This window comes from Culicoides brevitarsis, chromosome 3, assembly GCF_036172545.1.
Source record: "Culicoides brevitarsis isolate CSIRO-B50_1 chromosome 3, AGI_CSIRO_Cbre_v1, whole genome shotgun sequence".
Lineage (NCBI taxonomy): Eukaryota > Metazoa > Arthropoda > Insecta > Diptera > Ceratopogonidae > Culicoides > Culicoides brevitarsis.
The window spans coordinates 10,878,141-10,902,978 of NC_087087.1; the positions used below are offsets into that span (position 1 = coordinate 10,878,141).

At 26.9% G+C, this 24,838-nt stretch overlaps 1 protein-coding gene across 1 annotated transcript in view; it reads right to left on the reverse strand.

Moving 5' to 3' along the window:
* Positions 1-24,838, reverse strand: part of LOC134835190 (uncharacterized) — a 116,902-nt gene that overhangs the window by 64,083 nt on the left and 27,981 nt on the right. Inside the window, exons 4-9 of the mRNA XM_063850061.1 lie at positions 12,077-12,206; positions 7,283-7,421; positions 6,189-6,258; positions 5,610-5,927; positions 5,403-5,548; positions 2,506-2,656 (exon numbers count right to left, since the gene is read on the reverse strand). Of these exons, the coding sequence (XP_063706131.1) occupies positions 2,506-2,656; positions 5,403-5,548; positions 5,610-5,927; positions 6,189-6,258; positions 7,283-7,421; positions 12,077-12,206 (954 nt within the window). The remainder of the gene's footprint in view (positions 1-2,505; positions 2,657-5,402; positions 5,549-5,609; positions 5,928-6,188; positions 6,259-7,282; positions 7,422-12,076; positions 12,207-24,838) is intronic.

The following is a 24,838-nucleotide window of genomic DNA, read 5'->3' on the forward strand; positions in this document are numbered from 1 at the left end:
GTAAACAAGAGAGAAAAGTTTTTCGGTTGCTCAGGAGACAACTCGTTAAAATCATCTCAAAATTACATTTTTTTTCATTTCTCGTTTTTTTTTTGTGAGACTCCACAATATAAATACTTTCATAACTATCTTTCGAGACACATTTTACTACCGAGTCGCGATGAGACAGAAGCAAAATTGTAACACGAAACTTTTTTTCCTTTTAATTCTGGTGAAAAAAGGGGATGGAAATCACGCGCTTCAAATGAAAACAAACGATTTCTCGGAAATTGAAAAATTATAACTTTTACTTCGTCTTCTGTTTACGATGGATTTGAAAGGAAGGATTTCTATTTTAGTAACAATACCGTTTACGTTATTGAATATGAAATATAAAAAGACCGAGAGAGGAAAAACTTTCAAAAGATTCTTTCACATTTTTCTTTTTGCTTTGCAGAAATGGACACAAAATGTCTGCACGTGAGCAATTTATACAGAAGCTTGGCTTCCCATTGAAGATTTTCTTCAGTTTATTTTTCAATGCGGAAAATTTGTAGCGCTTTAACTTAGGTAATTATCAACTTTAAGCGATGCATGGAAAAGTCACATATGCCGATGATTGAAGCAAATAATAGCCAATTAAACTTAACTTGTTCAAAATAAGGAAGAAGATACAGAGAGAGAAAAAGCAATTCTCATAAAAAGCACCTGTGTCACTTTTTGTCATATCTTTAAAAGATTATCATTAACACACTTCTTGTGTTATTTTCGGTACTTAAGGCTCCCATGCTAGATGAGATCAAAGTAAAAATAAGCAATATTCATGTTTTTTTTCTTGTAATTTTACTCTGTTTTTGTCTGTTTATTATTCAGGGGTGTAGCTTCAATTTTTTCGTGGGGTGCCCCAGAATTTCAAATACTAGAGATTCGTTTAAGAAATTGAAAGATGATTTTAAGGGTTTAAAGTTAAGAACATTATTGATAAAATTCAACTATTTATTCCACTTTTCTTCTATTAGTCATTCAATCAATTTAAAGAAAAATAATTTTTGTAAGGAACTAGTAGACCATAATCATTATATTTACTCATATTTACATTAATTTTATTAAAAAAGATTTAAAGAGTTGGAGAACAATTGAGATAACTTTGCGTAGTCTCAATTTATGGATCTGAGGTTTTAAAAAACGGTTTGAATGGCAAACTGGATTTCCAACATCGTTGATTTAGGATATACTGAACTGAAAAATGCAAGAGATTCTTGAAAAATCTGGTAGTTGTGTATGCAGTAAAAATGGCAGCAAATTGCAATAATCGTAACTGAATGCATTTTTAACACGGTTAGTCGTTGACAAAATGCTTTGAGTCATATACGTGAGACCCTTTTTGTTAGAAAAAGTGATCATTTGATAATAAGTGTGGTTCGGTAGCTTTAATATCTTAGTCATGGAAACACTTGCTCGAAAAATGCACTTTATGGCAAACTTTGCGGCGACGAACTCCTTATATGATACTTTTTATATCTGAGTAAGAATTCGTTTCGTCGTCCATAATGGCATTGATATTTCTTGTAAGTACTCGGTATTTTTAAGTTTACTGATGATTTACAAAGTCCAACATAAAAAAACTGTTTTGTGATATATGCGATAGTTCAGCTCCTTATTCAAAATCTTTTGTGCACCTCATAATTGTATCCGACTTTTGAATAATTTCATATAGAAACCCGTTTAATCTCCTTAGAGAATTTTTGAAGATTTTTCTTCGTAGCTTATATGACTTTGACTAAACATAAACGCCCTTTGATATTGCTCTCTTTCCAAAATCCCCTGTAGCTACATCTCTGCTTTTGTCATTCCATAAAATAATTGCCTAGTACTCATCGGCATCGCATTTCCCTTTGAAATATTTGACGAAGTTTGTTTAATTATTGTAAAAGGGATTGTAGCTCTGCATGTGTACTTATCGTCTCCTCGTGTTTGTGTTTGAGGCATTAAAATGTTAGACGTCACACAAGTGTCAAATTGCTTTCTTGCTTGTTGTTTGTCGATGATGGTGGCGCACTTTTCATTCGCTTTTGGGGACTTCTAATTATAACATGTCTTCATGCGGTGTTCCATATACCAGGAAGACTAATGACATGATGTGAGAGAGTGTGTTTTGCATGCAAGAAGAGAAAAAGACGAAGCGGCATTGTCAAATTGATGGCAGCGTTGTTAATGAAGAGCAATTAAATTTTATGGTTGAACAAATGAGCGTCGTTTAAAATGTCTTTTTGAAAAGTCTTCTTCAAGAATTATTTTTTTTTCTACAATCCTTCTCATTTAATCTATTTCCATAAGTGAGCGACATAATTTACACCATCAAATACCTTTGCTAATTCCTGTCATTTCATTCAACTTTGTTAGTACATATTAGGAAATTCGATGCACATCCCACAACCAAACTTACACAAAATCTCGCTCGATCTCGATGCTCACTGTATGGGAGTAAGTGTGTGGCATGTGTAAACTGATTATTATGATACTTACATAAAACATTCATTATCATTGAATCCTCTTTTGCGGAATTTGTTAAACGTGGATTAGATCCCTCGCATTTCAGCATGGTGCCATCGTCATCGGGTACGGGTTGAAATGTGATGCGAGATGTAACAACACTGCCATTAGTTGATAGTTGAACCTGCGTGGATGAAAAGAGAAACAAAAAGACAGTGAGTAAATATGTTGATAGAGCATTTTCGGGTGACTAATTACAAGAACCAATTTTGCTGTAAGTATGCAGTTTAAAGTGCAGCTGATGATGTGCTTTGTTTACCTGATCTGTGTAAATAAACCAGCATCATTTCAAATGCATTAGAGTTTTGAAAAGCGAAGTGAGGCGAAAATCGAACAGATTGAGGCGAAAAATTTCTTTCGATAGCAAAATTACATAATTTGGCAAAAATAGCGGGGTCGAAAATACTCAGAGGCAAACTGATTTTGATTGAGAATAAATCAAAATTAGTTGAAATCTTATTAAGCTAATTTATTTTTTCTTTTAAGTCAATTAAATCAAATTAAAAAAAAATAATTTTTTGAAAAATATCAATTTTCTAAAAAAGTTGGTTATTTTTCAATTTTATCTCATAGAAAAAAATTTAGCAAAAAAAATATTTTAATGATAAACCTGATTTTTTTGAAAAAATTAAATTTTTAATTTTGATTTAATTGGCTTTGACTTAAGGAAAAGTAAATAATTTTTTACTTTAAACTTTTTGTACAAAATCAACTAAAGGATTAATTTTAAATTATTCTCAAGCAAAAGCTTTAAATTTTTATCTGACTAAAAGTATTTTCGATCCAGAAATTTTTTTTAAAATTTTTCCCTTTTCTGCGAAAACTTTAAACAAAAAAATCTAAACATTTCATTGACATTTCAAAAAATCTACCAAATAAAAAGTTCATCTTTTGGTAAACCAAAAAACAGAGAGAATTAAATTAGCCTACATCGACAAACAGCACAAAAAAAAATCTGTCGTCTCCGAGTAAAATAAAAGTGGTAAATGAATGAAATGTCTATAAAAATGTCCATAAAAATCTAATGAAAATTGCTGTCGTTTTCCCTCTGGCGGCGACAGACAAACACATGTGTGAATATTTTACATTTTTACTCGTTTTCTCTTCTTTTTTATTCGTTCTAACTGTTACTAACTCTTTATTATGCTTGATATGTACCTACGAGTAACTGACAAAGTAACTGGGACACGACTTAAAAATAAAACAAATGAATAAGTTATAAAACTTATATGAACGAAAAAAAACGGAATGTCGTGATGTAATAAAAGCGTTTCATGGTAGGTTTCCACAATCATGAAAAATGGAGAGAGAAAACGAAAAAATACGGGAAAAAAGTAAATAGAACCATAAAATTAATGTCTCAGTAGGACGAAGAATGCGCAATGTATGCAGTTTTTGGAGTAGTTTTTTTGATGGTTTTGAAAGGAATTTTTTAAGAATATCGAGCTTAAAGCAATTTTGTCTGTCTGAATTTTTAATAATTTTTTTTAATTTTAAAATTTTATTATTTTTATTAATATTTCATTAATTTTAATTATTTTTTTTTAATTAAATTATTTTTAAATTTTATTAATTAAATTAAAACATAAAAAAATATATAATTTAATTAATTCATAAATTATTTTTCTTAAATTTAATTCTTAATATTTTTAAATTTAATTTAATTAAAAATTTTTTAAATTTTTTTTAATTTAAATAATTTATTTAATATTTTTTTAAAAGAACCTAATTTCGAAAATTTTAAAAAAATTTATAATTAATAATTTTTAACAGAAATTTTGGAAATTAAATTATTAAGTTTAAAAATATTTTTTTTTAAATTAAATTTTGTTCAAAAATTTTTTTAATTAATAATTTTTAAAATTTAAAGAGTTATTATTTTTTTATCTAATTTTAAATTATATAATTATTTTTTATATATATATTTTTTTTTTCATTAGAAAATTTAAAAAAATCAACACAAAAAGCAGATTTTGCTTTTTAAAAAAATTATTCCGTTATTTTTCGTTAGTATTGCAACTCAAAATCCTAGAAAAACTCACGTTTATTACTTTAATCCACTGCTCGTTTCCGTAATAGCCCGTCAAATAAAACGTGAAACATGAAAATTGTGCTTACTCTGAAATTTTATTTTCACTCAAGAGCAACAACAACGACGACACATCAACACACATCATCTAACACATAAACAAAAGAAGGCACATTTCGTTCCCCGAAAAAAGATAGAGAAAAAAAATGGGGAGCAATAAAATATATCATCATTATTATAGGGAAAAACCTTCGAACCGGATATTTGAAGCGAATCATGTCCGCATGAAATTGTTTTATAGAAATCAGTTTTGCAATTGCGGACGATTTACGACGACGAAAACGACGCGTAACGACGAGGAAAGGGAGGATAGATAAATCAATCAACGCAGTAATAAAATTTAGAGCGTGTTATTGCGTGCGGTTCAGTTTCTAAAATAATAAAAGTAATAAATAAAATCGGGGATGTGTTAATGACATCCATTGATTACCTAGTATTAACTCTATTTCTGATTGAAAAACAATTTTTTTTTTTTGAGGTTAGTTTATGAATTTTTGGCTTTGAAATGCAATAACTCAAGTTTTGTTTTAGGAATTTCTTTACGGTTTTTTGTAAATTATTGGTTTTAGTTTTTTGAAGGTTTATGTAGCAGAAAAATTGGAAAAACTTTTGAAAAAATCGTAAAAAATGTTAAAAATAACATTTGAGCTTCATTGCATACCAAAAGGGGTAAAAATTTGATTTTTATTGATTAGATGTTGATTGCATACTTTCAGGAATTATTTTTTTTTGCTTAGAAAAATAAAAGAAAAATTTTTTTGGGTAAAAATTGTAAACTTACCTTTCCTCTCGTGAAAGGGCGATTATTTTGTGTCCATTTAACTTCGGTATCAGGAACACTTCCCACAACCTCGCAATCTAACGTATACTCAGTATTTGATGTGAATTGCCGTGGTTTGTTCAAAATGCTCGTTGAAACAGGTTTTACTGCAAAAAAAAATAAATTTCCTTTGATCTTTTTCAAAAATGTAACAAAAAAAAAACTTACGTAGCATTTCGATGCGAATGGTGCGTTCCGCTGCCGGCACTAAAATCGTATTTGACGCCTGGCAGACGTACGTGCTGTTGAGCTGTTCGCGTCCAATGTTGTTAATTTCGAGTCGATTGACAGTTACATGACGTGCCATTGACACGCCAGTGCCCGTTTTGAGTGGTCGATTCCCGTTCAGCCACGTAACCTTTGGCTCGGGACGTCCGCCACGCACTTCACACGTCAACACCAAATTATCGCCTTCCAGCAAGGGGCCAACGACACCTGCCACGTCGCGTCCCGACTCGTCATACACGAGAATTTGATGTGGTGGCACTTTTTTTTTTCGATGATTAGAGTAAATCAATTATTTGTCAAACGTACGAGATTCGAGTATTGATTCTAGTCAATATTGTGTGTGTGTCCCAAAATATATTTAATAAGCATCATCTGATTGCATGTCAACAAAAAGTACGATAAACGCACGGCACGACATGCAACGCCTCTCTTTCTCCCTTTCATGAGGCAATTTTTCAATTGAAACGTCACAAAATCCCCACACACACAATGTTGCCTACTTGAATTAAGGATACCTACCTATGACAGTCAGATTTATTCGATGATTCTTGGTTGGTGAATTTTGAAAGTCTACCCGGCAGCGATAGATCTGCAAATGAAAAATAAAATTGGAATTTGTACAAAATTATAATTTGATTTGCAATATTTGAGCCATTTAATTAATTAGAGAGAAATTGATTCGTTCGTATCGCTTTTCAAATGCTTTTTAGTGAAATTTAATTTTTGTTTTATCAAAAGAAAAAAATAAAAAATATTAGTTATTTTAAAAGACCATAGATGGCGCTTTAAAACTTTTAAACTTCATAATTTAATAATAATTTAATTTAATAAAATTTAATCATTTTTATAAATTTTGAATTTAATTTTTAGAAAAACTGTGAAAATTAGAAAAATTAAAAAAATCATATAAATAATAAATAAATAAATAATAAAAATTCATAAAAATTAAAATTTAAATTTTTTAATAAATTTTTAGAAAAACTGTAAAAATTAGAAAAATTAAATGTAAATAAAATTATTCAAATTTTTATTTAATTTTTAAAATTTTAAATTTTAATCATAATTTTTAATAGTTTTTTATCAAAAGAAAAAAAGTAAAATGAAATAATAAAAATATAAAAAAAAATATAAAATATATAATAAAAGACCATAGATGGCGCTTTAAAATTTTATAACTTCATTAATAATTAAAATTAAAATATTTTAAAAATTTTTTAGAAAAACTGTGAAAATTAACAAAAAATTAAATTCAAATAAAAATATTTAAATTGATTAAATATATAAATTTTTATTTATTTTATTTTTAAATTTTATTAATTATTTTTTATATTTTTTATTGTTTATATTTAAATAAATTTTTAAAAATTTTAAATTTGAATAATAATTTTTTAAAAATAAATTTTAGCTTTGTAACGAGTTGACTCAAATTCTATTTCACGTATTTTTCCGAAACTTATTGGAAAATTTTCGAATAAAGGTTTTTGAATAAAAAAAATTAGAAAAAAATTCATGGAAATTTAGAAAAACTTCGAATATACGAGTAACGCTAGTTTTTTCTATTTTTACATTAAAATCAAATTCGATAAAGTCATTTATTAAATTGAAAATCTTACCCCTTCATCATCCAATTGAATGTTGTCGATGTTGAGTGCTGCTGGCTTGGATACTGTAACAAAGTACGCTCTCGGTCCAAATGCATTGGCATCTGACCAGTAGAGTGCTTTGGCAAACGAACGTCCTCTAACATCAAAGCTGCAAAGAGAAACAAAGCAAGTGGTTTAGTAAATAGTGGATACTAAAATTAATTGAAAAAATTGAGCAGGGTTCGAATGTTTGAAGAGACGAACGATTTAGATCAGGATCTAACAAGAGATCAAAAAGAAAGATCTGAGATGGATCTAAAAATGTGATCTCATCTGATCTGTTCGATCTGATCTGTTCGATCTGATCTGTTTTTTAATCATTGAAGCAAAAGATCTAATAACATTTATTTTTTGTCATCAAATTTTATATTATGACCGAAATTGACTGATTTGTGTTCATTTTAGTCCAAATTCAAAAATTAAGAAAACTGAAAAAAATTTTGACATAAACTTTTTTGGCGGGAAAATTTTTCAAAATGTGCATTGGGGTAAAAAATGTTTAAAAATTTAAAACAGAAGTTTTTTTTAGATTTTAAGTGTTTTTAAAAAAATTATAACAATTCTAAGACTTTGGGGAGAAATTTTTTTTTAAATATGGAATATCGACAAAAAAAAGTCGTATAAATTCATAAAATGATGAAACCAATAAATTTCAGTTAAAAAAAAACTTTTTCCAACCCTTGTATCAAATCACCTCGTAAAATAAACTTTTTGACGAATTTAAAAGTAATTGCATTACAATCTGCTTGACACAACTTTCTCGTTACGAAAATCAAGTTTTTTTTCTCGCACAATTTTACTACTTTTAAAGTTTTTTTTTTTGTAAATTATCAGTTTTTATCACATCACGTCACCTTTATATTCACTACAAAAGCAAAAACTACAGCAGGAATCTTCTCCAAGTTCAACAAATTCATCGTGAAGTGTTCCTTTCACATGAGAAAACAAATTCAACAAAAAATAAGCAACGCACTATTAGTGCAAAAAACTTTCTCATGCTTCTTATTTATATTTATATAACGAGTTAGCTCTCTGAATATGTTCTCATCATCGTCAACTAGTACAGCTTTCGGGGTAAATCTCTGCTTGTGTGCGACGACGGAATCAGAATAATGTTTATTTGTTGTTGCTTCGTTGATGTTGATGGCAGGAAGAAGATGAAGAGAGAGATTTAATGCAATTATAATTATGTTAATCACTGTTAAAGAGGAATCAATTCTGTCGGAAGAAATGCGAAGGTTTAATGTTTGTGTGTGAAAAAGTACATAATTAACTTTTATTTCACGGAAAATTTACCCTCGTTTATTACTTCCTTGTTTGAGGGATGCGCGGAGGTAAATGGATGATTTTTTAACAGGTAAATTAAATTATTATTGAAAGCTTGGAGTAAACAAAAGGCTGAGAAATGTTTTTAAAAGGATTTAAAAAGTTTTTAATAGCTTTATTTTTTTTAATAATGGTGATCCAGAATTTTGTGAGATAAATTTACTTTTTTTAGTGCGAGGATTTTGTAATTTTATATTTTTTTTAGAGGAAAAAAATTATTTGACTGTTTGAGTTGTAAACTTTTATAGAGACTCTTATTACGAGAGCAAATTTTAACACTCATTTCAGTTTTTATTAAATATTTTTTTTATCACAAAATGAACAAGTGACTTTAAAAATATGTTTCGTGTTGATATTTACTTTTTTAAATTTTATTTTCTATTTTTTTTTTAATTAAGTTTATTAATTTAAATTATTTAATTTAATTTATTTATTTAATTATTTTTATTTAATTTATTTATTATTACATTATGAACTTTTTTCATTAAAAAATGAATTTAAATAGTTTTGGTGGTTCCAAAACCTGACACCAGAGGGCGAGTACAGATCGACAAATAGATCAAGATCACACAAAATATTAATTATTTAAATGGTAATCCCTTTTTATACTTCAACAAATTTTCAATAAGTTTTACTCCGATTATAAGATCTTATTTTTTAAGATCTTAATTTTTTTTATTTTTAAAATCAAACATTTTTTGTTTTGTAATTTTTTGGCAGCCCTGTTTTTATAATTTTCGTACTGTTTTAATTATTTTTTTAAATTTATATCTTTTCTTATTAAAAATGTAAAAAAGTCCAAATCAATGCTTAATCTTGATAAAATTTGTTTAAAAATGAAAAAATCGAATTTGGCGCCAATATAAAGTCGCCATATTGGAATATATTTTTCAAATTTATTTTGGCGCCAAAATTAAAAGTATAATTTTTAAAAACTTAAAATCTAAACATAACCTTCAAATCTTTCTTAGCTCAACCTACTGACCTACTTTTTTAAATTCAGCCTTTGAGGCAACTTTGAAATATTTCCCGACACAAACTTTACAAAACATTGAGCAATAAAAAAAAATTCCTCGTCAGCAAATCTCTTTCTCAAAATCAGAATATTTTCTAGTTATTTGCATCTCTAATTCCTTTTGTTTCAACTTTTTTCCTTCATTTTCTATTCCACACAAAAAAAGTAGGAATCACGTACACTTTCACGACTACTTTTTTCTGATTTTTTTATTATTAAGATTTATATTTGAAAAAAAAAACATAAAAAGCATTAAACTTGTCCATGTACAGAGCAAAGATATACTCACACATAAAATTTATTATTATGCAAGTTATGCATCAACTTTTAATATACTTTGGTCTACTACTTTTCTTTCATTTTTTTCGCCCCTCGTGCTTGTACAAATGTTTTTATGATTCTTTTTTCTTCTTCCTCGGATTTTTTTTTATTGAAATTTGTTTAACGAGAAGAGATGCATTTGTAGTGTGGCTTTTCTTTATTATTCAACGTGAATGCATTCAAGTTTTTTTTTTATTAACGTTCAGGTTTGGCGAAAGAAGAAAAACTGTGCTTTGTAGGTTTTAATAGGATTAGAGTGGGATCGTGACTCGGATAAATGATGTCCGACTTGTTATAAAAAACGAAGAGCCAGTAGCGAATTATGAGTTAATTCTATATTTCGTTCAAATTAAATTTTTTGAAAGTCATCGTTGAGGGATAAAAGCATTTGTTTCGTTTTAATTTAACGAATTATTTTCGAATAATTTCGCATTTTTTTAGTTTTAAAATATATATAGAAAAAATTCAAAAATTAATTATTTTAATGTATTAAATTATTTTGATTTATTTTTAATTTCAAAACTTACAAATTAATTATTTTTTTTTTAATAATAATTTATCAACTAATTATCATAAATTATTTTTTTTATTAATTAATATTTATTAAAAATTTTATTAAAAAAATTTAAATTTTATTTAAATCGAAAACAAATAAATTTATTTGTTAATAATAATTTAATTCAATTTGATAATTTTACGTAAAATAACAAATCATTTGAAACAAAAAATAAATTTAATGATAAAAAATTTAATGATTTTTCTTAAAAAGATAAAAAAAATATTTTTTTAAATGATTCGTTATTTTACGTAAAATTATCAAATTAAAATTAAATTATTAACAAATAAATTTATTTATTTAAATTAAATCTAAAAAAGAAATTTTTTTTTGTATTTTTTTAATAAAATTAAATAAATAAAATTAAATTAAAATCAATAAATATTAATTAATAAAATAAAAAAAAAATAAAAATAATTTATGAAAATTAGTTGATAAATTATTATTTTTTAAAAAAAGTTAATTAATTTTTTAAGTTTTGAAATTAAAAACAAATCAAAATAATTTCAAATCTTAAAAAATTATGACACTTTTGATTTTTTTTTTAAATAAAATTTTACTCGAAAGACTAATCTCAAAACAAGAATGTCCCTCAAACAAGTTAAAAAGGTAGAAAAATGCAAATTTTTCTTCTACAACGCCTTTTAAATGCCTCTCTTTTGATATTTTAACTAGCCAAACGGAGGCAAACACAGAGCAAGAGAGACGAAGAGAGAAAAAAAAAGTTTTGTATGACACACAAAAAGAAAGTTTATGAATATTTTAAAATATTAGTCAAAGGTAAAATTATTATTATTGCCTTGTGCTACCACTTTTTGGATCGTGCATCGTTGGTCGTCTTTTGGACAAGCACAAGGCATCATGTTGCCTTCTGCTGCACATGAAAAATTGAATCAAACATGCAACACGCATTTATGCAGCTTTTGCCAGGCACACAAATGGTTCCCTTGTCATACATTTATACCGGTCAGTTTCTTGTGTGTACTTTATCGGAAAATTTGTTGTTATTATTATCATCTTTGATGATCCTTTGCAATGAAAAATTCATGTTTCGAAAGATAAAATATTCGTGAGACATGAAAATTTACTAGATTAGAATGTGAATTGGGACAAAAAATTCAGATTGTGCATTGGGAAAAAATTTTAGATTGTGAACTGGGACTAAAATTCAAAATGTGCATTGAGGAAAATTTTCAAATGTCAACTGGGAGAAAATTCAGAATATGTCCTAATGACAATGATACAAATGTGCATTGGGACAATATTTTAAAATGTGCATTGGGATAAAATTTTCGTGTTTTTTCACACATTTCAAGATTTTGTCCCAATAGACATTCAGAAATTTTGCCCCTATGCACATTTTAAAATTTTGGCCCAATGCAAATTCTGAAATTTAAACCCAGTGTACATTTCAAAATATTTCCTCCATCCATATTCTTGAATTTTTTGATATTTTAGCTTGCGAAACATGCATTTTTCATAGTTTTGTCTCTATCTCACATTTTCTTTTTGGGGTTAAAATATTGATGCCGATAGATAGACTTACCTATAAAGTGGTTTTCCGGTATTTTCACGAAACCACAACACCATATAAACACGATCGTTCTGAATTTCGGGCTCGATGTCGCACGGCAAAGTTGTCGTTTTACCCAAAACTGCTTCCACCATCGTTGGTACTGCGGAGAAAAAAACGAAAAAAAAGAGAAAAAAGGAAAATTAGGATTTTTTTTGCCGTGTTTTTGTCCTCGTTTATTGTTATTATTATTATCGTCGTCATAAGGAAAGTCTTGTCTTCTCGTCGTCGTCGTCGTCATTGAACATTGCCATGAAAATTATCGGATTTTCTGCTTTTCTGTTCATTTTCGCCAGCCGACGACGAATGACCTTAAAAGCACAAAAATAATCATGCATCTTATTAGATGTGAACGTGTCAAGGCGTGATTTTTCCTTGAATTCCGACAAAAATCTGCAGTTTTTTTAAATTTTCAATTTTTTGCTTTAAAACTGAATTTTTATGGAATTTTTCTTCAATTTTCTTCACATACGAAAAATAAATAAATAAACGAAACGAAGAAAGGAGACGTGAGTCACGTCACCGAAATATTGATTGCACACTCATGACATAATTTTACGGTTTTTCATGCTTTCTGCATGCTCGTGTGACTGTCACAACACAAACATTGTTAAAGTATTTTCCGTTTCGAGAACACAACGAGTCGCAAGGAACAACAAAAAAATGGCAAAATACACTTCGCAACTCGAGACTCGGAGAATTTATGTGTGTGTGAGCGCGATATTTTAATACAAAACCAACAAGTAAAAGTTTTTTCTTGTTCATCGTCTTTTGTCCATTGTTCAGTTCTTGGAAAGGTTTTAAATGGGAAAATCTAAATTTTGTGGGTTGGGATAAAAAATTTATGGAGAATTTTAAGCTTTTGTGAAAATGTTGAAAATTCGTCAAAAATATCAAGTTTTAATTACGGTAAAAATACAAATAATTAACTGAGAAAGTTAAAAAATCTACAAGGTTTAAAAAAATTTCATTAAAAATAAAAATAATAAAAAAATTAAATAAATATTTAAATTAAAAAAAAATTTAAAAAAATATAAAATAATTAAAATAAATAAATATTTTTAAAAAGAACAAAAATGCATTAAAAATCATTGAATGTCTCAAAAATTTAACCTCAAAATTCATTATTATTTAAATTTTAAATCAAAATTAAATTTAAAATAAATTAACAGTATTTAATTTTAAACAATTTTTAAGCCTCAAACTTTTTTTTTCGAGAATTTTGGGATAAGGAAAAAAACTTTTAATTTTTAAATAAATAATAAAAAAATTATTTAATAATTTTAATTTTTTTAATTTAATTTAATTTTTAAATAATTTTAATAATAATTTTAAATAATAAAAAAAATAATTAATTAAAATTTTATAAATTATTAGTTCACTAAAATCTAAGTTTTGTACAAGTATTATAAAAATAATTAATAATTTATATGAATATTTCAGTAAATTTAAGAAAATTATAAAACAAAATAAAAATTGAAAATAATATTTTCCAAGTTAAAAAAAATTTAAATAGCTAAAATTTGAAAAATTAATAAAACTTTAAAGATTTTTTTCAAAAAAAGCTTTTGAGCTTTTAATCTATAAATAAAAATTATAATTAATTAAATAAATTAAAATTAAAAATTAAATTCAAATAAAAAATTAATTATAAAAATAATAAATTTGAAATTTAATTTAATTTTTTTATTTATAATTTTTATAAAACTACAATTTGAGTAAAAATAATTTTTCGAAATTTTTAAAAAATCAGTTAATTAAAAAAAATAAAAATAAATAAATAAATTTTGCCAAAAAAAATTTTTTTTTTTTAATAATCAATATTAATTAATTTAAAATTAATTATTTTTATTAGGTACCTTTTATATTATTTTTAATTTTCATTATTTTTTGAAAATATTTTTATTTTTTTATGAATTATTTTTAAACATTTTTACCTAATAAATTTTAATCCTTTTTCTTAGATAGAGTAAAAACAATTATAACAAAACCCACATTTTCGATTATTTCTCTTTTTTTGCGTGGGTGAAAATACAAAAACAATAAAATTCTGTTCTAACTTTCATTTTCCGTGGGTTCCCAATGTTCCTTTTATCCTCTTGAGACAACAGACTTTCCCAAATTATTTATCATTATTGACGTTAATTCACTTTTTATTTACTCTCATGTGCGTCTTGCATAATACATCACTTCGCAATCCACAAAGAACCCACTCTGCTTCACGTTGGGAATGTCCGAAAGATTTACCGCAAATTCGTTTCGCACGTCGTCATCAAAATAATATCGATTGGTTCGTTTCGCTTGTGTTTTCTCTCGTTCACTCTCGAGCACGACCTTAACCTGTATCTTCTTGGAAAATTGATAACGTATGCAAAAAATTATTGAGTTTGCCTTGTTTTAGAGCATCGTCATGAATTTTCGTGCGGATTGCAAGCGAAAAGAGGCAACTCCCAGTGGCACATAAATATTGTGTCTTTCAATTGAATATTCTCGACAAATGTGGTTCTCGTAGGATTTACATGGGATTTGAAAAAGTTTTTTTTTTGTCTCTCTCTCTCGATGTAATTAATGTGCAATTGACTTTTATTGCCGGATTTTTGTATGAGTTTGAATGGAAATGGAATTTTAAGAGGAGATTTTGTTCAAAATCGTAGAAAATTGTGTAGAAAATTTATAGAATTTTAAGAAAAAAAATTAAATAAATAATTAAAAAAAAATAAAATTTAAATTAAATTAACAAAATAAATTTAATTAAATTAAGCAAATTTTTTTTAAATATTTAAAAAAATAAATAAATTATGAGAAAATTAGATTTAGGTAAAAATACAAATAATTATCTAAAAAAGTATAAAAAGATTAAAAAAATATCATAAAAAAAAAATTAAAATTTAAATAAAAAAATTAAAATAAAATTAAATAAATAAATAAAAAAATAAATTTTTAAAAATTAAATTAAAATGAATTAAAATTAAATAAATAAAATATGCTAAATTCATAAGCAAGAATTTCGTAAAAATAAAAAAAATATGTAAAAATAATAAATTAAATGTAAAAGTAAATAAATCTACTGGATTAAAAAAATATTTAAAAAAAATAAATTATTTATGTAAAAAAAAAATAAAAAATTAATAAAATTAAATTTTAAATATTTTTTTTATTTAAACAAAATATAAAAAAAAATTTTTAAATTAAAAAGAAAAATTAAATTAAATTAAAATAAATAAAATTAAATTAAAATTTAAAATTAATTTAAATAAAAAAAATAATTCAAAAATTTTTAAAAATCAAACAAAAGATGAAAAAAATATATTACGATAAAAATACAAATAATTAACTGAGAAAAAAAAAATAAAAAAAATTCATTAAAAGTAAAAAAAAATTAAATAAATATTTGTATTGAAAAAATATATAAAAAAATGATTAAAATAAATTAAAAATTAAAAAAAAATTAAATTTAAAAATTAAATTAAAAACAAAAATGCCATAAAAATCATTAAATGTCTCAAAAATTTAAAATCTCAATTAATTTATTTTTTAAAAATTTTTAAATAATTCAATTTAACCTCAAAATCCGTCCTAAAGCTATTTAATGACAATTTATTATTTAAATTTTAAATCGGAATTAAATTTAAAATAAATTACCAGCATTTAATTCTAAACACTTTTAAGCCTCAAATATTTTTTTTTGCTCTTCACTGACACAGTTCAACCTCAGCAAACCTCACATGTGCTAAAATAAGCAGAAAATCAATTTTCGTAAAGTCAACTTTGCTTCACAGAGACACGAACTATATCACCCACACACACAAAAATCGTGAAAGCACTCCATAAACATGTAAAAACTGTCTAGATTTCTCATTTATTTACAATCTTGATTATACATATTGCCTTAAAGCATTAACTTTTTGTGCGATCTCTTGTGTATTTATTTTTTTCCGTACTTTTTTTTTGTGGCACTCTGATACTTACTAATCCATATCCTCGTCGACTGCCGAAAAAAAAAGTTACGAGAAATGGTAATTGGCAACGGTCTGTGTGCGATTATTGTGTCAGTCAGGAACGTAGCGAGCGTAACTCTACGAATTACGACGAAGACGACGACTGACAAACATGAAAATCGAAAAAAATCGCATGAAAGCTCCTTTTGAAAGAAGTCAATCGATTTGTCTGCGAAAGGAAGAAAAAAAAAACGTATTTGAAGTAATGTGGTGTCCCTGAAGAACGGAAAATCGCACACATGACACACAGTTTCCGATTAAATGTTCAAGTTCTTCTTCTTCTTTATTGATTCACGTAAAAAGCACAAAAAGTTAATTTTTCTCATTAAGTTTTTTTTTCGTATTTTTTCTCGATTTTCTTCCACGTCGACAGACACTTATTATTTTTTGTGCAAATGAGTTTCCTGAGGAGACTTCTAGTTTACGACTGCGATGCGACATTTGCGGAACGGAAAATGTTTTTAAATATTAATGAGATTTTGTGCGGCATGGAAACGCCTGGTAACGGACCAAAGTTTGTTAATTGGCTTTCAGATGAAAATCGATGGCCGACAGCAAAGTAAATTTAAATTTCGAAAATACATTTAAGTTGGTTAAAAATTAATAAATTTTGGTAAGTTTTATTGTTTTGGGAAAAATATTGACAGTTTTAGGTTGATTTTTGATCAATAAAATTATTTTTAACTTTTTTAAAGAAAGAAATAAAATTTAAAATATGCACTGGGCTGAAATATTTTGGCACGTAAAATAAATAAAAAATAAAATTTTAGTAAATATAAGAAAATAATTTTTTTCATTTCAAATTAAATTAAATTGAAAATTAATTAATTTAAATAAAATATTTTTTTTAATTCAAATTAAATTGAATTTATTAATTATAGTTTTGATTTTTTAATTTTGAAATTAATTTTTAATTGAATTTTTGATTAATTTTTTAAATGTAAATTATTTTTAAATTAAGTTAGTATTATAATCAAAAATTGAAAGTTAAAATTTTTAAAAAATTTAAACGAAATAGTTATTTTTTTATTTTTAATACAAATTTATTTAATAAATTAAAAAAAAAATAAAATTAAATTTATTTAATTATTTAAAATTGATTATTTCGTTCAAATTATATAAAAATGTTAGTTTACTATTTTTAATTAAAATTTTTAAAAATATATAATTTTTATTTTAATAATTAATTTAATTTATTTTAATAATATCAAATTTATTTTATTTTATATTTTATATTACACGCCATTACAGCCTCAAATAAATTTGCTTGCACAATTTAAATTTTTTTAATTAGAAATATTGAGGTCTGAAGTTTGTAAAATGGGCATTTTTTTCGAGATTTCAGTTTTTTCTAAATATTTTCAGTTTTACACAATGCAATTTATAGCTTGTTGGAAATTAATAAAGCAACTTAATGAAATATAATCGGGCTTTTAGTGTTAGGCTTTTCAGGCTTTATAGGCTTTTACATATTTTTTGTATAAATTTTTCAAAAAAAACTAATTTTTTATTGTATCCAAAATTTTTGTTCTCTCATTTTTAAGCCTTAATTTTCAAAATAATATATTTAAAATTTTAAAGCTACATGATTATTTCGTCTAAAATTAATTAAAAATTTTAGTTTATTATTTTTATTAAAAAAGCCTATAACATAAAAATATATAGCTTTCATAACCTTTCGAAAAGCTATAATTTGTTAATTTGTGTAAAATTGAAAATATTTAGAAAAAACTACGGGTATTAATACCAAAATTTGCCCATTTTATACCCAATACTTTATTTTAATAAATCTTTAAGAAAAATTTAGTTTCAAGACTGTGCAAGCAAATTTATTTGAAAAAAATGGCGTTTATATTTTAAATTTAAAAAGAAAATTCATGTTAAAATAATTTTCAATACAAAAATTTAAAATAATTTTGTAAAATTCCTTGAATATGAAAAAGTAAAAAATCGGTCAATTTTGATGAAATTTTTAATTTTTTTTTTTATTTTCAAAAAAAAAAGTTCAAAAAAAATTTGGAGCGGCCTTAATTGAAATTAAAAAAAATATTTACTTTAAAAAATTTGTTGCGCAGTAATTTTTCGTTCTAATTAATTTTTAAATTTCCCCAAATTAGCTCGGGAATCAAATGCCAATTACTCGAAAATATCATCTGACAATTTCCCCATAAATTGATGCTAAATGTGGAAAAACGAGACACGTTTCTCGGAACAAACGCCCACAAATGACACTTTTCCGTCGTCGTCGTCGTCGTTCTTTCAAGTCTAGCAAAAGCATCACCTTCCTCCGAGCATTTCTCGTTTGTATTTATTATTATAAAATAATCCATAAAACACAAAATTGATGTATAAACGAGAGACGGAAATCTATCCTATTTATATCGAAATTTGTTTAAATCCGAATCCGTAAAAGGAAAATTGTACGACTTCGTCTTTAGGCATATGTTTTGTCGACAATTGTGAGACGTATGAAACTTTCTCATCATCTTGCTTCACTCGAGAGAAAATTTAGCTTTTAATATGTTTAAACATTTATCTGTGTGTGTATGTGTTTTTTTGTACATATGCCTAAACGCAGATACATATATATAAATTCAATAAAATCTAGCGAAGCATGAATATCTTAAGACTTGAATGTATGCCAATTGAGACTGGTTTCGATTCGAGGATGAAATGACAAGGATAAGAGTCTTGTCTAAAGTGTCGTTTTAATTAGAATTAAACTTGTTTGCTTGATTGTTGTGTGTCTGTCGGTTTGGTTGCGAAGCTCTCTGTCTTTCATTTTCATCAGTTTTTTTTATTCCGACACTGAAAACTAGAATTTCAATTATAATCCTTTACAAATACTCAAATCGAGTGAAATTAAAAATTCTTTATTGTTTCAGATTGATGATTGACAAAGGCTTAAAAAATCTAAGATTTTCTAGATTGAAGAAACTCAAAAGTAAATTAGACCATATTGAAAATTTTTCAATAGTTTAAGGTTTAATGAGACCTCGAGACTTCTATTTTAGACTTCAAGATGCAAGTTTAAATCTTCTAAGGGTCCTTTAGTAGTTTATAAAGCTTCAAGAGATCATTTTTGATCACAAATGAAATACTAAAGGTCTCTAAAAGCATTTTTTAATCTTAAAAGTTAACGTTTGACCTTCAAGTCACCTTGAAGAGATATACTTCACTAAAGAGGGTTTCGAAACAGATTTTCAGTCCTCAAGAGGTAACTTGGGCATTTTTTAATCTTAAAAGTTAACGTTTGACCTTCAAGTCACCTTGAAGAGATATACTTCAATAAAGAGGGTTTCGAAACAGATTTTCAGACCTCAATAGGCAACTTGGGCAACTTTAAGGTCTTAAGTTAGTATTATAAAGCCTTATGGAACATTCTTAAGACCTTAGAGCTCCTTAAAAGACTTCATTTGATTCCATGAGTTCGTAAAAAACTATTTCTAGACTTTAATGGGAAGTTTGAGTCTTTTAGAATAAGAATTTAGCATAGCTTCAGGTCTTGAGAGTCCTGTAGAGCTGAATTCTTCAAAAAAAAAACACTAGCTTTAAACATGACGGACTAAAAGTTATTTCTTGGAAACTTGGATCTATAAAGATGGAGAAAATTGACCTAAAGAAAGCTTAAAGCTTGACTTTTATTTTCATTATAGGTCAGTTTAAACTTCTTCATAGTTCCAAGTTGACAAGAAATAACTTTTAGTCCGTCATGTTTCAAATTATTAAACTTTTTTTGAAGAACTTAGCTCTACAGGGCTCTCAAAATCTAATTCTCTGCGCTTTTATGTTTTCACTCACAAAATAGACTGATTTTAATCTATTGAGAATTGAAGTTAATGTTCATCTCTCAATAGCTTAAATTCAGTCTATTCCGTATCATCCGTATCAAAACCAAACCTTGATTGTGTTAATTTGCAGTTAAAAAGCTGACGAAAGCCTATATGTAAAAGTGTAACTTTTTATGTTCTCGAACAAACGTGAACCAATTTTAGACACAAGTGAGAGAGAGAGAAAATCAGAAAATGTTCATTGGATAAAGGGAAGATAATTAAATTTGTTGGTTACCACACCACACTCGAGCTCAAAAGCACTTTTAGCAAGTTGGAAAAGGGGTGCGTGATTTTGCCTTTTATGTGGTTCCCTTCAAACTTTAGTTTAATTTTTTTCCTCTCCCTCTGTCTCTCTCGTTCTCTCTTTTATGCAAATCGATCACATAAAACTTTTGCCGAGAACATCAAAAAAGGAACAAAGTGCGAATCAAAGCAATCAAATCCAATCCACTTTATTAGCTCGTCTCGCACAGGACATGACATTACTTTACAAACGAGGAAAAAAAAAGAAAGAAAGAATCCTGACACATTGATGAGAGACGAAGATTGCAATGATTGAACGGAATACAAAATCACCAAGACAACAATACAAACTGACATAACTTTTGATGACATATACCTTTTCTCTCTCATCGATATCTCGAAATTTTAACGACAACTTTTGGCTTGACTTGGCACGAATGCGGTGGCATGGCATGAATTGGAACGAATCAATGATCCTCTTAGTTTTTCATTTTGTTTCCGAGTGTACAGATGAAGTGTGTCGAAATTGGAACAAGAGTTTGATAGGTTTATTAACTTTATCTTCATCGAAGCACGTTTTCAATCCACCGCACTTTTACCCCGAAAAAAAAAAGTATCGAATCGCTCAATGAGATTGTAATCTATCAATTAACGTAAAATGTGTTTTGTGTCTTTCATGTCGACGAAACACGACGATAACGAGGAGTAATTAGAGAGAGTATGGAGCAATTTTGACCTTTTTTCGACACACATTTTGATACAGCGGAAGATACAGCTGAATGGGGGAAAGTTGCTGACTGACAAGAGATGAATTTAAATGAGGAATCGATTAGGAACGAAGTAAACATGTTTTGATGAAAATTCGGAAATTTATGGCATAACATTACTTTTGGGATAAACAGATTGATTAAGAACCTAAGGGCGAAACAATAGTAAACTTTTTTTTTTTTGGATTTGATAGAGCTACAAAACATTAGAAGGAAAAATTATCGAATATTAAACATTTAGTAGTTAAAAAGTACCATTTTTAATAGATTTTTTTTAGATTTTATAAAATTTTGTATTTTAATCTCTTTTTTGAAAACAAAGTCAATTTGAGTTCCTTTGGATTTGATAATCTCAACGAGTTTAGGTAATTATTCTTATAGAAGGTCAAAATGAGACTTTTTTGATTCTTTGACTTCATAGAAGATTAAAATAACCCTACAAAGAGTCTAAAGGGGTTAATATAGACTCTGAGAAACTCTTAATATAAGACAGAGTACTGCTATTGGCTACTGTACGGACGAAAAACGTCTTAGACTGATTACTTAAGAGATCAGATTGACCCCATAGGATTCAAATTGACCCCATAGGATTCAAATTGACCCCATAGGATTCAAATTGACCCCATAGGATTCAAATTGACCCCATAGGATTCAAATTGACCCCATAGGATTCAAATTGACCCCATAGGATTCAAATGGACCCCTAAAGTGAATTTTATGACCCTGTAATGGACTAATTTGTTGCTTTAAGGAATCAATCTGATAGATTAAAAAAGTTCATACCTTCAAGAGAATAATCTGATCATTCAATAGATCAATTTGATCACCATTCAAAGGTCATTTTATTGCCTTTGAAGGGGTCAATTTGACCTCTTTTGAAGGGATCAGATTCATCTCATTTGAATCTTATGAAGGGATTGAATTTTTTTAAAGCCTTCAGATTGATTCCATAAAGCAACATAAGAATCTTGATCTCTTGAGCAAGGGATCAGAAAATTCAATTAAGCTTTTGGGGTCACTTTGACTCATAAGATCAGTCCTCTTTAAGTTTAAGGAGTCAATTTTTTTCCATTTTTCGTCCGTAGGGTTCTTTTTTCGACTATTTAAGTCGCATTAGTCTTCAAATTTGAACTAAATACAAAATGTTTGTTGATAGATAACTACCGGCATAAAATTCCATCTTTCTAATTTCTTCCTTAATAACTTCTAAGATTTTTTAAAAAAGAAAAATCTTAAACTTCATCTGAATACAAATAACTAAAACGATTAAAAACGAAGCGCATCTACTGAAAATCCAATGTCACTTAGGAAAAAAAGTCATAAAAGTGTCAATGCAACATTTGTGCCGTAATTGCATTATGCCAAACGTGAAAGTTTCAACTTTTCCGTCATAATACAATTTTAAAGCAAAATAAATATGTTCCTCCTCGACTTTTTACGGCAAACATTGTTGCAGCTCGAAGCGGTTTCACATGACAGTCGCTGCAAACTTTGCTCGTCATCTCCAAGCGTGCCGCACACAGGGAGAAAAAAAAAGTTTAAAAAAATGATGAAGATGAAGAAGAAGAAACAACTTTGATGCAGTTTGGGACATCTTTATTTTATCTTCGTCGCTGCCTTTTTTTGTGCCAACTTTTTTTTTCTTTCCTGTAAAAAAGTAATAGGATGTACTTTTTTCGTTTAGCAAAACAGATATTTTTACATAAGAAAAGGCACCAAGCACGCCTCGCCTGCATTGCAAGACTTACGGTCATTTGCTCGTACGGGCTTTGAGTTCGTCGTCGTTGTGATGCCAACACTTTGTTACAGTAGCATTTGCCTTGTATAAATTACAGTTTTTTTTTGTTCGTCGTTCTTCATTACAATATGGATGGAGCTAAAGGTCCCATTGCATGCATATATCATCGCAGTGTTGTGGGCGTGGGTACGGGGCGAGTGTTGAAGATGGCTAAATTGCATTTAAAATGTTCTTTACTGTTGCCTTGTGGAGTTAAAAGACCAACTTTAACCTCTTAAAAGGCTAAAAACACTAAAAAGACGAAAATTTTATTTTTAACCACGTGGTTAACCGAATTTACATTTAAATATCTAAGTCTAAGGACACATTTTAAGTTTTAGATCCAAAGCAAATTTTACTCTAATTGATAAAATATTTCATAATTTAAATATTTGACCCAATTCACCTTTTAAATTATTGCCCCAGGGCACATTTTAAAATTTTTAACCACGTGACCAATTTCAAACATGCTATTTTTGGTTCAAAAGGTCAAAAAATTGTAGTTTGGAGTCAAAAAGGTCAATTTCACCCCTTTTTCAACTCATTGAGCTGAACGAGAACAAGTACAGGATAAAAGAATGGAATAACTTTGCTCTTTACACAACTTAAGGAGTTTTCCAGTTGCTACGGTTTCATGTAAATGAATCTATTCTTTTTTCGCTGTAGTACTCGAAACGCACTCACACTCGAGATATAACGACTTGGCAAATATGTTCTTCTTCGTCTTCGTTCGCTTCTGACGTCTCCTGCTACCAAAAGTAATATAAATATCAATGTGTTGAGTTCGTATCATTTTTACAATGTTTGTGCAAGCAAAAATGTGTTCAAGGAGATTCTTAGCGTCGAGCGCAAAAAAAAAAGTTTTATAATATTAAAATTTTATCTTTGTGTTGCCAAGCATTCTATCTCTGGGTATTTTATTCATGATTAAAGTTTCAACTGCTATTATTCAACTATTTTATCATGTCGTGTTATAATAATGTTAGGATAAATAACATTCTTCGTTGCGCTTCTCCTATGTGTGTGTGTGTGTGCGAATGTGTGTAGGTGGCATGTCAGGGCATTAGACATTTGCAACAGACAAATGAACAAATATAAAAGTGATGAATTTTTAATCATCTGACTGTCATTGGATATCCTTTAAATATGCATTGCATTTCAATTCATTTGGAAGCGGCTCGTGGTGATATGAAGGGAGTTTAATGGCACTGCAATTGATTGTTTGACGATTTCTCGCTGCAAATTGGGTCAAATCGCTTTGAACTGGGTAAGTAATTTAATGAAATTATTATTTATTTGTTTGAAGTACAAAGGTTTGACTTTTAAATTAATTAAATTCGGTTTAAAATTTTTCAAATGATTTTTTTCTTTTATTTTTTATGAAAAAAATCTAAAAAGTTGAAAAAAACTTGATAAAATTCAAAATTTTTGATTATGTGAAAAAAATTGTTGCCCAACGCATATTTTGAATTTTAAAATATTTTCAAATTTGATCCTAATGCACAATTTCAAATAACATTCTTTTTAAATTTGTACTGGGAAGAAAATTTAAAATAATTAAAAATTCAAAATACGTTTTAGGCTAAATTTTTATCCAATTTTCTAATTTTTTAAAATATTTTCCTAATATAAATATTTCCTAAGTCGATTTTCTAAAATTTCTTCAAAATATTTATATGAAAATTTCTTAATATTTTAGTGCAATATTAAATGAAATAAAAAATAAGAAAAAATTGTCCCAATGCACATTTTGATTTTTTTTTAAATTTTCAAATTTGATCCCAATGCACAATTTAAAAACATGTTCTTTTTGAATTTGCACTGGGAAGAAAATTTGAAATTGTTAAAAAAATCAAAATACGTTTTGGGCTAATTTGATAATTTTTTTAAAATTGTTTCCTATTAATTTAGACTAATTTTTAATTTTTTTTCGAAGTTTCAAAAATTTTATATTTTAATGAATATTTCAATGAAAATATTAAATGAAAAAAAAAAATAAAAAATCGACCCAATGCAAATTTTGAATTTTTAATAATTCTCAAATTTCTTTCCAATGAACATTATGAAAGTTATGTCAAAATTTAAAATGTGTATTGGGAAAAATTTTTATTTTTAAT